Raw genomic sequence first — 14,380 nt, forward strand, 5'->3', positions numbered from 1 at the left:
CTCGTTAATCTGCCTCATAAACAGAGACTTGTTCCCCTCAATTTCCTCATTACTAATAACACATTATTGGTTTGATGACTCATCTCAAAACTTTAGAAAATTTTCAGAAACTTTAGAAAATTTTTACTCCTTTTTTGAATACCACATCAAAAATGATTATATATGATATACAATTCTTTTCATATATTTTCACTCTAATCAAATCTCTTCCTTTCTATTTCTATCACCAATTACTGTAGTTTAGATATATATTTTCTTAGCTCATGTTTATGTACCTGTGGATTCCTTGTAAATTATCACCATTTTAATTTATCTTACAAACAGCAAATGAAATAAATGTCCACATCTAGTGTCTTTTTTTCTTAAGGTGGCAAAAAGTGGTTGATCTTAGGAAAATAATATCCATTGGTTTAGCAAAATAAATAATATACACAGATGCATATACTCATATACATATTAGCTCAAGAATTGGTCCTAAAACAACAGGACTCCTATAAGCCATAAATCATACATATAGAACAATTTTTTAAAAAGTCACATGATACTGACTAATACGAATTGATATTTGTACCTAGGGAGACCAGATTTACAAGTTCACCAACTAATTCAACCAAATATTTAGAGTGCCTGCCTCCAGAACTCTGCAAATTTACTGATCACAGTCTAAGCAAAGTTGTAACTTATAAACCTTTGGTCTGAGATTGGTTGGAGTGCAGTAGGCTGGGCCCACATGAGGCTTACCTGTCATCTCCTTAGCCTGCTCCACGATAAGGTGATTGAGGGCCTCTTTTTCCTGCTTCAGCAGAGTATTTTCTTCCTTCAGATTTGATACCAACTATAAAATGAAACAATAAACTGAGATGGCTGCCACAGACAGAGGCAGCCGGATACTGAATACAAAGACCATACATACAGCAGTCACCGGCAGGCACTCCTTACTTCCACATCTCACTGCCTCACTTCTTTGCCGAGTTATATCTGGTCATCCTTCAAACTTGTTTTTAGCACTACCCTCCAGAAAGCTTTCCCAGAAACTCCCTCCAATTATATGTCTCTCCTTTGGGCTACTACAGGACCCTGAATATGCCTCTTTATAGCCCTTATAAATGATTTACTTTTACTTTCCTGATTGACTAGAAATTCTTGGAGGACAAAAATGACTTGCTGTTATTGTTTTACTTTGTACCTTGAGCATTTAGCAATTGCCTGGCACCTAGTAAGCATTTGCGCTTGAAGCAATGATAATGCCTTTTCACACCAACAACCTAATGCAACGTTTATGTGTACCCATGATTCAAGCAGAGAGATTACAGAGGTTAAGAAAAATATGAAAGTCATTTTGGTTTTGGAAATTCACTGAAGACCTTCCGAAGCTCCCTGCTCTCTGTCTTGAGAAAGAGAATTTCATTTTCATCTCCTTTCAAGAGTTTTGCAAGGTTGTAAACTTTTATTCCACATTTAAGCATTGACCTTACAACACTGTGAATACACTTAATGCCACAGAACTGTACACTTAAAACGATTAAAATGGTAAATTTTATGTTACATATAAGCATATTTTACCACAATAAAAAAATATTGACCTTTAACTTTCTATTTCCTGGTTGGATAAGGATTCTCAGGAAGCAAAAATCAAAACCAAAGGAAACTTTGCTAAGTTCATAATTTATACAGTTCACCTTTGGAATAGAATGTGTGCTTGTTATAAGTGAAATTTGAATTCCTTTCTCTAAGCATAAGTTCAAGGCACTCTTAAAGCAACAGCTTTACTAATAAAGAGAAAGTTTAGGAGTTCAGAGACAGAGAAAGCGGGCTCTCTCACTAAGGATCCCTGAAGAACAGGGAACTGAGATTACAGCACTGTGCCACTGCACAAGTCAGGCCAGAAGGTGTTCCTTCTGATGGTCCAGTGTCTTCCCTCTGTGCTGATAAGGTCTTAACGTCTGCTCTCAGTAGAAAGGTTGAGTTCTCTATGTGCTCTTGAGAGAGGCTGCTCTTTGTCAGAGTATGCAACCAATCACCTGTGGTGCTTTTTCAAAATACATGTGCCTGGTCCACACTCCCAGACCTTGGGCAGGTATGTTTTTAAAAACTCTCCAGCATATTCTGAAATACACTCCTGGTTAAGAACCACAGTTCTACTGGACCTTCTAGTCTCCTTGGTCAGGCTAACTGGCAATGTAGCTTTGCAGACCACAAAGCTAGCTCTCACAGGGAAATTTTTTCATTCTTCCTCATTATCACACTCCATCTAAAAGAATTAATGGTAGTGCCTACAGCTATCCTTGTGAAGGCAGCAGATAATAAAACGAAAGGAGAAATCTGAATATGTTCAGGTATACTATTCTATCAGACGAGAAAGGTATGAACTTGACTTTGAAAAGGAAACGAGAATACTCCTACCAAGCTTAATTCTCTATAGTTTCGGAGGAATTTGGAAAGCTTCCAGGGACTCAGGAAATGGGGAAAAAAAGAGAGAGCACAAGAAAGAGAGATCTTAAACCTCAACAGTATCCCGTTGGATACATATTTGAATTCTGAGAGAACAAGCTTGCTATGTCAAAGTAACATATTAATAGCACTGCTGTTTCCAGATCAGAGCCCAGATCTGCTATAGATATAGAAGGGATTATTTTATCAGGACCCTGAATACCATGGAAGGATTGCAACTTTATTAGCTACACTATCCTACCTGAATTGTGTCTAAGCTCCTTCGAGGTTCTTACTGTATAAGCTGCTGTTAAGGTTCAGAAGTCAGTAAGGAAAAAGCATATTGGGATTCTTGCCATAGTTACAGCCATCAGTCAACTCTGTTTTCATTTAAAGATGGTAATACTAGTGGAATCTCTGAAAACCTATTACTTTTTTCCAGTAAGCCTTATGTTGAGGTAGCTTTACTTTGTTTAACCAATACATCTCATTACTGCCTGAGAACCTTAGTGTTTTCTGTATTTAATAAAGTTTTGATATAAGTTAATACAAATTTGTAGTGTGGAAGCACTGGTCAATCTGTAAGCATTTTCATTGTTGTTCTATCTGCATAGCAGCTCTTGGCTACGATCAGTGTGCAGACATTTGGATTTTTTCCTGTTGGACTTCTCAAAACAGTCTTAATGCAGGTTTCCATAAAGATCCCTACTATCAGCTACTGACAGTTCATTGTGATTTACTTCTTAATCACCTTTAACCTGCTGAAGAAAAAAGAGTCTACACTCCACACAGATCTATTCTTCAAAGAAAAAGGGTGTATAGTAGGTTCTTGGCCATCACTTCTCTTCTTATAACACTGCTTTGCCTCTGTTCTTAGGAGAGTAAAAGATTTTACTAAAAGACCTATAGGTACTCATCCAGCACATGGAACAGCTGCTTGGGGGAAACACTAATAATGAACAGTAAACCAACTGAAATGTGTGTTTACCTTCGATTGAAACCAATATTGAGCCACAAGGGCCGGGTCAAGATGACAGCACAACTCCTTTGTGGAAGGAGTAGATGGGGATATGAACATTAGCTCCTACCTGCTCAGTTTCTTGTTTGTATCTATCAGCACACTCTTCAATGGATTTTTTCTCACACTGAGTTTGCTCCAGGTCTTTCCGGAGCTTGGCAATTTCTTCCTGCAGACTGAGGACACGTCCAGTAGCAATCTTAGCTTCTTCCTCACTTAGTTGAAGACGTTCTAAGTCACTTCGTAGTTTCTCGGTCTCAGAGTTGTATATTCCTTCCAGATTGGTCAGTTTCTCCATGAGGCATTTGTAGTCTTTGTTCTTTAAACACACACATAAGTGACAAAAAGTAAATATACACACCACAAATGTATTTAGTGAGAAAACCATGCCTATTCATCGTATTCATGCTATATCATCATAGTGCTGATATAGTATCTAACCAAAATTACTAATGACAATATTTAAAATAACACCATCAGCACCCTCTTAGTGATACAAAGAGAGAATGGGCACAGTTATTTCTGTTTTACATGATGAGCAACATAGATGTGATTTTCTCATAGTCACAAGGTGAGTTCCCACAGTAAATTCTCTTTCTTGATTCTTAATCCAGGAATAGGAAAATCTATACTTGCTTTTGAAAACAAATCAGTGTGCTACTGAAAGCCATGTGCTGGCTAGTGATGCATCAGAATGATAAAATGGCCTCAAAAATCACAAGTTTCTTACAAATCCCTTTGTTTACCATCTGGAAACTCCTCTTCCCACTCAGAAAACCTTTCTGATGAATCCTATTTCATTCTCTTTTCTGTTTTTCTTTGTCATCCTTAGTATTTATGTATTACTAACTACCTTTATATCATTTGCATGTGCTAAAATATTACTTGGTAACTATCTCTAAGAAATCAAACTTTTATCTCTGCAAATAGACTGCAGATTTCTCAGAAGCATGGACATTTTCCTGCTTCTTTTGCCACCTCAATGCTAAACAACTCATCTGTAAAAGGAACAATACACTATACACAAATGAATGATAATGATGAAAGAGCTTTGTAAAATATAAAGTACAATATGACTCTCGGTCCTAACTGTTTGGAGTGCTAGTAAACCTGTCTGTGTTCTCGAAAATAATTTCCTGCCTTGGTCCTTGCAATTATAATCTTACCTATGAGCTTGTCACTATTTCCACATTCATTAATGCCATTATTATTTTACTTTTTTTGCGAAGACTGAAAGGTAAAGTCAAGAGGGGACAATGCTGAAGATGACCCCAGTGGATTTTGTTAGGCATGCTGCACTTTCAGGACTCCTGTTTAAAACACACCTGTTCGTCAACTTTGCGCTGCAGCTGCATGATCTTGTTCTCCATGCCAATGTGGAGCTTCTTATAGCGCTCCACGGAGCGGGCCTCGATCTTGAGCTTCTTCAGCTCGCGCTTGGCCATCATCCGCCGGAAGCAGCACTGAAGGTAGATGATGGCGTGCGTACTCCTCTTGTAGTAGGTGCGAGCCAGCCAGCCCCGGACCCACTTCTGAATGATGACTGCTTTGTGCTCACGGAGTATCTGCAGAAGAGGGTAAGTGCAAGTAACGTCAGACCCTGGACTAGACTCAATATTCAACTCTATCAACCTATGGATGTCAGGCTGAGAACCCACACATTACCTAAAGGGAAAGACATAAAAGTTGAAGCAACAATGTATTATGTGGATTGTATTTATCACAAATATATGGAAGCACAAAATTATTTTAAAAGGTGATTGAAATGTAGTCTTTAAAAGGCAATTTGAGGGCTTCCCTGGTGGCGCAGTGGATAAGAATCTGCCTGCCAATGCGGGGGACACAGGTTTGATCCCTGGTCTGGGAAGATCCCACATGCTGCAGAGCAACTAAGCCTGCGAGCCACAAATACTGAAGCGCGCGTGCCTAGAGCCTGGGCTCTGCGACGAGAGAAGCCACTGCAATGAGAAGTCCGCGGACCGCAACAAAGAGTAGCCCCCGCTCGTCGCAATTAGAGAAAGCCTGCATGCAGCAACGATGACCCAACACAGCCAAAAATAAATAAATAAAATAAAGATAAATTTTTAAAAACTCAACTCATTTTATAAAAAAAAGAGGAAATTTGAGAGACATATATAAAAATATGTATTATATCCACATGTCATATGTATGATTACATGTATATGTATGATGATAAATGGAGTATACAGATAGAAGCTGTCTAAATAAAAGGTACCAGATTACTATATAGAAAACTAGTCTACAAAGAAAGAAAAAATGCATTAGGTTTCTTATTGCTATATGATTTCTATAAGCAACAGGTGATCCTTTAGAAAATAAGCAGAACTTGGTACCCTGTGAACTACGTGCTAGTAAAATAAGAGATTTACCCACTACCCTTACTGCTGATACCATGTCACTGTGCATTAGGTCTCTGCTTGAGGACATGGGGTATGGCCAGTAAGCAGGCTGTAGAAGACGACACTTGGGGTACTGCAAAGTTTATTACTGATTTATTGATTTTTTTCCCCAGCAACAAAAAAATGACACTCTTGTTTGCCATATTTGAGGAATACCATTCTAGTGAGGATTTCCCATTGCTATTATAAATGCAGCACAAATCCATTTATGGGATTCAAAGGTAGTAGGGAGAGAACTTTAAAAGGAAAGCTAAAAAGAAGATAAAGTGAAGTAAACAAATCTTAATTTTATATTGTATTTTCTTAAAAAAAAAAGATATTGCCCTAAACTTATAAACAACTTATAACAATAAGATTGCCTTGCATTTCCCTGGTGGCACAATGGCTAAGAATCCGCCTGCCAATGAGGGGGACACGGGTTTGATTTCTGCTCTGGGAAGATCCCACACGCCACGGAGCATCTAAGCCTGTGTGCCACAACTACTGAGCCTGTGCTCTAGAGCCCTCAGGCCACAACTACTGAAGCCTGTGTGCCCTGAAGCCCACGCGCTGCAAGTACTGAGCCCGCGTCCCACAACTACTGCAGCCCACTTGCCTAGAGCCCGTGCACCACAACGAAGAGTAGCTCCTGCTCGCTGCAACTAGAGAAAGCCCTCAGGCAGCAATGAAGACCCAATGTAGCCAAAAAAAAAAAAATAATAAAAATAAAATTTAAAAAATAAGATTGCCTTATGAGATGAATTTCTTGTCACTAATGACCATCAAGCAGAGATTGTGTAAACAGTTTCCAGGAATGATGGGGAAGAAGTTCTTAAATTTTAAGAACGGTTGAACTAGCAAACTAGCAAAACTTTGATGTCCTTTCAAGTCTACGATATTACAAAATAAGTCTTGTGTGATATAAATGTTTAAATGTATGCACTTGATTAAGTACTTATTAGTGATTATTATAAATGGAAACAATGTATCTTTTATGAAAATTTTAAATGTAAAAAATCTCTGAAACAATCTATTCAGATAGGTAGCAGTTTAGTAAGATCATTAAAAGAACAGTTCCTATTTTTAGGTTATGTAGCTGAGAAAAACCATGAAAAACATATGCCATGCTAGAGGATACAATTAAGAAATAAGTCGTTGTGTTTAAAGCCAACAAATACAAAATAAACATAGGTGTTTAGGAGACCTTCATAGTATCTTCAGCCAACTCAAGGCTGTCCCTTTGGGATGTCTTCCTAATGCTAAGGCAGCCTTCAGTTCCCACTAAGTGCAGTCACCGTGCATCATGCCGCAGTGAGGCAGGGCATCCTGAGCTCTCACTCAACAACACAATCCCAAGGGAGCCACCTATCTTATCTGGATGACTAGTGACAAACTGGATAAGACTCAGTGATGGCAAAATGAAGGCTTTCAGACTTTAAAACTCAAGCAGCACACAGTGGCAAAGGTATTAATGCCAATATTCCTGTTCCATTTCCTTCTCCCCATGTAACTTCAGATACTGGTCCATTTCTCTAATTTCAGTCAAATGGAAACAGTATATAATTAGAGCTTCCATTCTCAATCTCATTTCCATCGGTGAGTCAGAGACATTAAATAACACTTGCTCTCACTTTAAGACCCCCAAAGCTTGGGGGAAGCTTGGATTGGAATCACAGCTAGAAGGATCACTAAGGGGGTACTACTGGCCTACACACGAGCCTGTCTCTAACCTGCCTTCCCTACTATGTCCAGTCACACTGGGAGCTAAGCTAGCTAGAGACTGCTACTGCTAAACCAAAGGCCTCACACGCCAGTTCAGATGTTCCTGAGGAGAGTAGTGAGGAAAACAGGAGGGTAACTGGTTTGGTATATCTAAAAGGTCAAGTTTAATAAGGCTTTTCCCTCCCTTGAAAGCTCATGCTTGAAGAGAAAGAACATCTGACTATAAACCAGGCGTGGGCAGAAAGACCTGGAGTAGCTAAGTCTTCAAATTTTCTTCAAAACACAGCTATTAAATATGCTCATTCAAACCTCATTAGCGTTCCATTTTTCTTTGTTATATAAAATTAATTCAAAATAAGAAAATAAAATAAATACATGAATAGGGCCTAGGGCACGCCCACATAATCACTGCCTGTGATTAGAGAAATGTCCTTCACATCACTCTACTAACAGTGATGCCCAGAGAGCTCCAAGATCCAGACTGTACTTTTGGCTTATTAGGGCTATATTCTAAAGAACAGACTCAAAACCTTGCCAAAATGAAAGAGGAAAAACTTTCATCGACCAGATCATATATTGTTAGAGGTGAGGACTAAGACTAATCTGGTGATCCACTATCTATAGCCATGATGATTATTGCTAGACATAAAGATTATTTGTCAAAAATTTCTAGAGCATAATACTCCAGTCAATACAACTTTGACCACATCGATGTTATATTTGATTTCATTTTTACCATGGTAAATTGTTCCAAGGTTGTTTCATTCTTAATCTGTTCATCTGCCATATATTGGGTCGGCCAAAAAGTTCGTTCGGGGCTTCCCTGGTGGCACAGTGCTTGGGAGTCCGCCTGCCGATGCGGGGGACGCGGGTTCGTGCCCCGGTCTGGGAGGATCCCACATGCCGTGGAGCAGCTGGGCCCGTGGGCCATGGCCGCTGAGCCTGCGCATCCGGAGCCTGCGCTCCACAACGGGAGAGGCCACAGCAGTGAGAGGCCCACGTACCGCAAAAAAAAAAAAAAAAAAAAAAAAAAATTCGTTTGGGTTTTCTGTAAGATGTTACAGAAAAACCCGAACGAACTTTTTGGTCTATCCAATATTTTTACCTATTCAAAGCTCACCATAGTCAGCTGAATAAAGGCCCCCAATACTAAGAATCTGTAAATATTACCTTATTTGGGAAAAGGGCCTTTGCAGATATGATTAAGATAAGGATCTCTAGATGGAGAGATTATCCTGGATTATCTGGGTGGGCCCTAAATCCATCACAAGTGTTCTCATAAGAGACAGACAAAAGAAGTGAAGTTAGACACAGAGAGAAGATGATGTGAAGATGGAATCAGAGACTGGAGTGATATGGCCACAATTATTAGGAATACTGGTGGCCACCAGCACTAGAAGAGGCAGGGAATGGGTTCTCCCCCATAGCTTCTGGAGGGAGAGCAGCCCTGCTGACACCTTAATTTCACAGTTTTTGCCTCCAGAACTGTGAGAAAATAAACTTCTGTTGTTTTAAGCTACCAAGTTGGTGGTAATTTATGACAGCAGCCACAGGAAACTAATATACTCACTTTTTTTTCAAATTACAGACAGGGGAAGAAAAAAGTAAATTTTCTTTTTCAACATCATGTTAATAAATATATGTGGCTTATTTAATATTTAAAAATGTATTTCAATTGTTGGTTGTCTCCATATGACTCCTACATCCATAGGAGCCCCTGTGGCACTTTGTACAGACGTGGAATTTGATTAACATTAATGGAATGAACAAACAAAGTTGAAAACAAGGCCTCACCTTGCGATACCTATTTCTGGCCAAGTAGCCTCGAAGGTAAGACTGAAGGACGATCGTGGCAGTCCGCCAGATCTTGTACCTCCGGCGGATTACATACATGCGCCAGTACTTCTGAATGATGGTTGCTGCCTTGGTTCTGCGCAGGAACTTAGCATAACTGGCCAGAGAAAGAGTGGTGCGTAGTCAGTAATCAGAAAAACCCATGAATACATTTTGTAGAGGCTGAAAGCACCAGTACCTTTGGCAGAATAAGTAGCACCTCCATTGTATTATTCTAATAACATACACGTTAAATCAACATTTATATTTCTTATATTTGTATAGTTATTTGATGATCCCCCAAATATCTGTGCATCCATTATCTCATTCGAGACTTACCTAACCCTGAAAAGTGGGATGTCCCATATTACTTGATTTTACAATACAGAAAGCGAAGGTCATAAAGGCTTATTCCTTCTAGGACTGTGCTCATTACCCCAGGCTATGTCCCCTTTACATAGCAGACGAGCTTACACAGTAATCCTGTGCTTACTTATCACCCAGCCTTCTTAGCTCTATCCATTGCTAATGCACGATGTTTTTCCTTAATCTATCCATTTGGGCACAAGTTCTTAACCATTAATTCATGTCTTTTGATATCTCTAAATTAAAATTATCCTAATATGTAATCACACGTAAGTGTAACTAACTCTCTTCTACACCTTCTCAGCTAACTGCTCCCCCAAACTCCTAAACAGAGTCATTATTAACTAGTTATATTCATGACTGTTCTAATTTACAGATGATTTCTTCAAGCCCATATAAATGTATAAAAAATAAATACTGAGGACATGAGTAGGCAGTAATTTGTAATTATTTTTTTGAGGTTCAATCTGAATCATTCACAAAGGTGAGTGAAATTGTATTCTATCTAACTGTCTTATGAGTTAATTCCTTGGACCTAAGAAGAGGTAAGGTGCTGTCTTCTCAGGTAGGGTGACCACTCAAAACTGTCCTAGTTTGGACAATCAATCAGATAAGCCCGCCAATCTTCGCTGCCCATGAGCCAGAGTGGACATGCTGCCAGGAGACCTACCATCGGGCCTGGTGGCCTCGCACGTATCTCTGCACAGTGATGGCAGCCTTGCGCATGCGCAGGAACTTCTTCCGCAGCAGCCACCCTCGGATCGTCTTCTGGATCCGGATGCAGGCAGCCCTCAATTTGTCTGCCCTCAATTTTTCCAGATAGGCCACTTGACCGGCACGGAAAAAGATCTTTGTCTTCCCAAACTGGTATTTGTCCTTGTCCTATTTTTGGAAGAAACTGTATACTCAGAAGTAGAAATGATGACTAGATAAATGAATTTTAAAGAGAAAATATATGTCTAAAAGCAGAATCAGTAAAGGGATAAAACTATTAGCTAAAACTTGGGCTACATCACAATTAACTAATGGAGCCAGCTTTTTGATCCTATGCAAGTGGAGCAAATAGAAGGGACTTTAAGGAAAACTGCAGGTTAAGAGTTATTTTCCAGAATTATTCTACCTGGAATTATTATCTGAGGCCCAAAACTTGGTTGTGGGTTATAGGCAGCTACTATTTGCTTGTCTGTATTTTAAATATCTCAAGGAAATGGAGATGCTGACACTCCCTCTGACTGACCCAGGCTGTAAGAATTACATCGGGCTGTGTGTTCCATGAGAAAGCTGAAGGGACAAAAACACCAATATGAAGAAAAAGGCAGGAAGTAATGCACACAAAATAAAAACTAAAAGATAAAAAATCTTGCATATTCATGTTAAGAGTTAAGTTTCTCAACAGTTATCTCTTGGTTTTATCAACAGTAAATCTTCCTACAGATTTCAAAACTCCTCTTACAAACATGTAATCATTTATAATGCTCATTGACTTCTGAGTATAAACAAAGCTGAGCAGTAAACACAGATATATATGCATGCTATTTTTGGTCTACTATATTCCGATCCAGCTTATCTAGAAGCATGCAAGTTATTAACCATCTTATATCAAAAGAAGAGTAGAATTTATTTATAATAATCAATACTGTGATCTGAAATTCTAAGTGAAAACAGAGAAAAATCACTTTTCACTGTAAGCAAATATTTCCTATCTTGTACATGAAAACAGAAAATCAGAAATCTCCACATATATCTAAAACTGTTTCAGTTTAAATCAATAAAGTTTGCAAAGGAGGCTAGCTGGAAGAGCTAGAAAGTGGTTCCCTCTCCCTGTCTCCTTCTCCCTGCCCCATTTCATCTCAGCTCTCTCTCCCTCGCCCCCAAGCCTACACTCCTTTACCTTGTGGCCCCAAGCGCAGGGGGGAGCAGTCTGGGGGAGGAGACTTTCCCTACTTTCTGCTCTCCATTCCCTAGAAAGGACTTAGGCCAGATTCAAAATGTATCAGATTCTTTTACACATTACCAGGAAAGTGGCCTAAGTGCTTTCAAGAAAAATAAAGTTATTATCACCAAAGAAGAGATATTACATCTAGTTAATAGCTAATAATTATGACTAATTACTTCAAAGTGAGGTAATCCATCCAACCTAGTGTCAAATAAGTGAAAATATTCTTTAAACAGCATCTCATGAGTCTTAAATTCTCTACAACCTACATCAGTGGTTATCAAAATGTAGTCCTCAAACCAGCATCGGCATCACCTGGGAACTTGTTAGAAATGCACATTATTGGACACGTCCCAGACCTACCAAATCAGGTGTTCTAGGGGTGGGGCCCAGCACTCTGAAGTTTAACAAGCCCTGAAGGTGACTCTGGTGCATTCTAAAGTCTGTGAACGCCTTAGCTTGGTATGCAAGTCTCTTCAAACACCAACCCACATTTCCTAACCAATTCCCTACTGTCCCATGCACCATTTTTTTTTACTGCAAAAGCAAAAACAAAAATCCGACTCTAACTGCTTTTTGAGAAAACTATGCTTTTCTGCTCCTTGCTCCCTATTAGGATAGTCTCCTTCCACTTTATACAATCTTACCCACTCTTCAGGGCCTGACTCAAAATACATGTCTTCCATGAAATAGTTCCTCCTTCCCACAGCAGATGTGGCTTTGTCTTCCGTTGATTTCTTGTCTCACTCACTCAGCATTTGACAGACACTAAGGTATATTATACTTATCTTTAAAATGCATTAATTTCCAAGACACACTATGTCACCTGAGGACAAGACTTATTTTTCTTAATCACACAGCATCTGGCCTGGTGTCTGTCATAAGTAATTTTTAATAAAAATTTAGTACTTGGGGGCTTCCCTGGTGGCGCAGTGGTTGAGAGTCCGCCTGCCGATGCAGGGGACACAGGTTTGTGTTCCGGTCCGGGAAGACCCCACATGCCGTGGAGCGGCTGGGCCCGTGAGCCATGGTCACTGAGCCTGCGCGTCCAGAGCCTGTGCTCCGCAACGGGAGAGGCCACAACAGTGAGAGGCCCGCGTACCGCAAAATAAATAAATAAATAAAAAGAATGTGTCTCAAGTCTGGGTCCAGGCCTCACCATCCTGTATCTTGATACTGGACCATCATCTTTACTAGTCCTTCCATCGTAAAGATAGGGAGCCTTGACCTCCAAGACAGTGTGCCTCTCCACCTTTCCACCCCTGAATAACCCGGATTAGTAGTATATGGATATTCCTAGGACATTCACAGGTTACAATCACAAGGCCTTTGGCAAACATCTGTTCCGATAAAGGTAAGTGAAAAATCTTTCTTACCTTTATCAGTTTCTCTAAAACATTCTTGCATGTTTGTTTTCTCTCACTTAGCACATCTTTTTGCTTCATTAGGACACGGTAGCGGCTGAAAAATTCTTGGTAAGTCCACCTATAAAAAGAAACTCATGTCAGCTTATTTAAAGAAGCAGGAACCTCCCCCTTTAGGATCCCTTATATTTGAAAAATGTCAAGCCCACCGAGAGGGGAAACCTGCTGCACTGATTCGGATGGTTTCCAGGACACCGCACGCTCTCAGCTGCTGTACTGCCCTCTTCTCATCAAACCTATGTGTAAAAATGGAAATCATTAATACACAAAGAAGCGTGGCTCTAGCCACAAACTACTTTCCTCAGTCCAGAGACTGAATTCTTTTGTAAAGAGCCAAATGGATAAATTAGAAAAAAAATTCAAAAGTTGGAACAGTGATCAGAATGGAAAACTCCATGTAAGAGAGGGGAAGAGACCATTAGCAGTAAAAATACATACCACAAACTTATAAGAAATTCCATTAAACATATTTTAAAAGCCCAAACTCCTCTGCACTGTGCCATGCTCATTACATGCCTTGGCCTGACTAGCTGTTCTCATAACTCTTTAGTTCACCATGCAGAGCTCCCCTGGAATAAAGACTGGCCAGCCCTGGAGATTTCTCTAACAAGAAGAACAAATTAAATATGCCCCATTCAGGTATTTTTAAAAAATTATTGGTGTTCTAAAAGCTATTCAACTCAGTGTATACATACTAAGCATTAATAGTGTCCATGTCAGTGAAAAATATTTTATATTATATCTTATGTGTATTTCACTCTAGATAAACGGCACCTTAATGTTAAATTGACACTAAAAGAAGAAGTAGCAAGGCCTGCTTCTTACGGAATGATGATTCCTCTTACTCCCCAGTTAAGCCCTGAGTAACCTATCCGAGGCTTCTGCTGCGCTATCTTCTCAAGTGTTTTATTGGTGATGGGAGATGCGGTTGGCTGACAGAAGGCAATGGCCCCTAGGGCTGTCCAGGAAAGTCACCCAGGGCGTGGCAGCTTCTTCCAGCTTCTCACTTCCTCCAGAAAGGGCTTCTTGGCAATGAGAAGAATACAACAGTCTTTGAGAAGTGCCCTGCAGTCTAAGGCCGACTCTCCAAGGGCAAGACTGGCATGTGTGTAGGTAAAGGAGCACGCACACACTGCGGAGTGGGAGTTATTACAGCCTTTGGTAAGTGTGCCTAATCTCTGACCCACAAATTCCACTTCTAGAAATACATTATTCTAAGGAGATAATCAGGCAAATATATAAAAATGTTTGG

At 39.7% G+C, this 14,380-nt stretch overlaps 1 protein-coding gene across 1 annotated transcript in view; it reads right to left on the reverse strand.

Annotated features, from left to right (window-relative positions):
• MYO5A (myosin VA) overlaps positions 1–14,380 on the reverse strand; it is a 182,345-nt gene that overhangs the window by 54,201 nt on the left and 113,764 nt on the right. Inside the window, exons 17-23 of the mRNA XM_082648646.1 lie at positions 13,278–13,364; positions 13,081–13,189; positions 10,439–10,650; positions 9,364–9,520; positions 4,774–5,013; positions 3,519–3,767; positions 742–835 (exon numbers count right to left, since the gene is read on the reverse strand). Of these exons, the coding sequence (XP_082504772.1) occupies positions 742–835; positions 3,519–3,767; positions 4,774–5,013; positions 9,364–9,520; positions 10,439–10,650; positions 13,081–13,189; positions 13,278–13,364 (1,148 nt within the window). The remainder of the gene's footprint in view (positions 1–741; positions 836–3,518; positions 3,768–4,773; positions 5,014–9,363; positions 9,521–10,438; positions 10,651–13,080; positions 13,190–13,277; positions 13,365–14,380) is intronic.

This window comes from Grampus griseus (genome assembly GCF_964374135.1).
Source record: "Grampus griseus genome assembly, chromosome: 2".
NCBI lineage: Eukaryota > Metazoa > Chordata > Mammalia > Artiodactyla > Delphinidae > Grampus > Grampus griseus.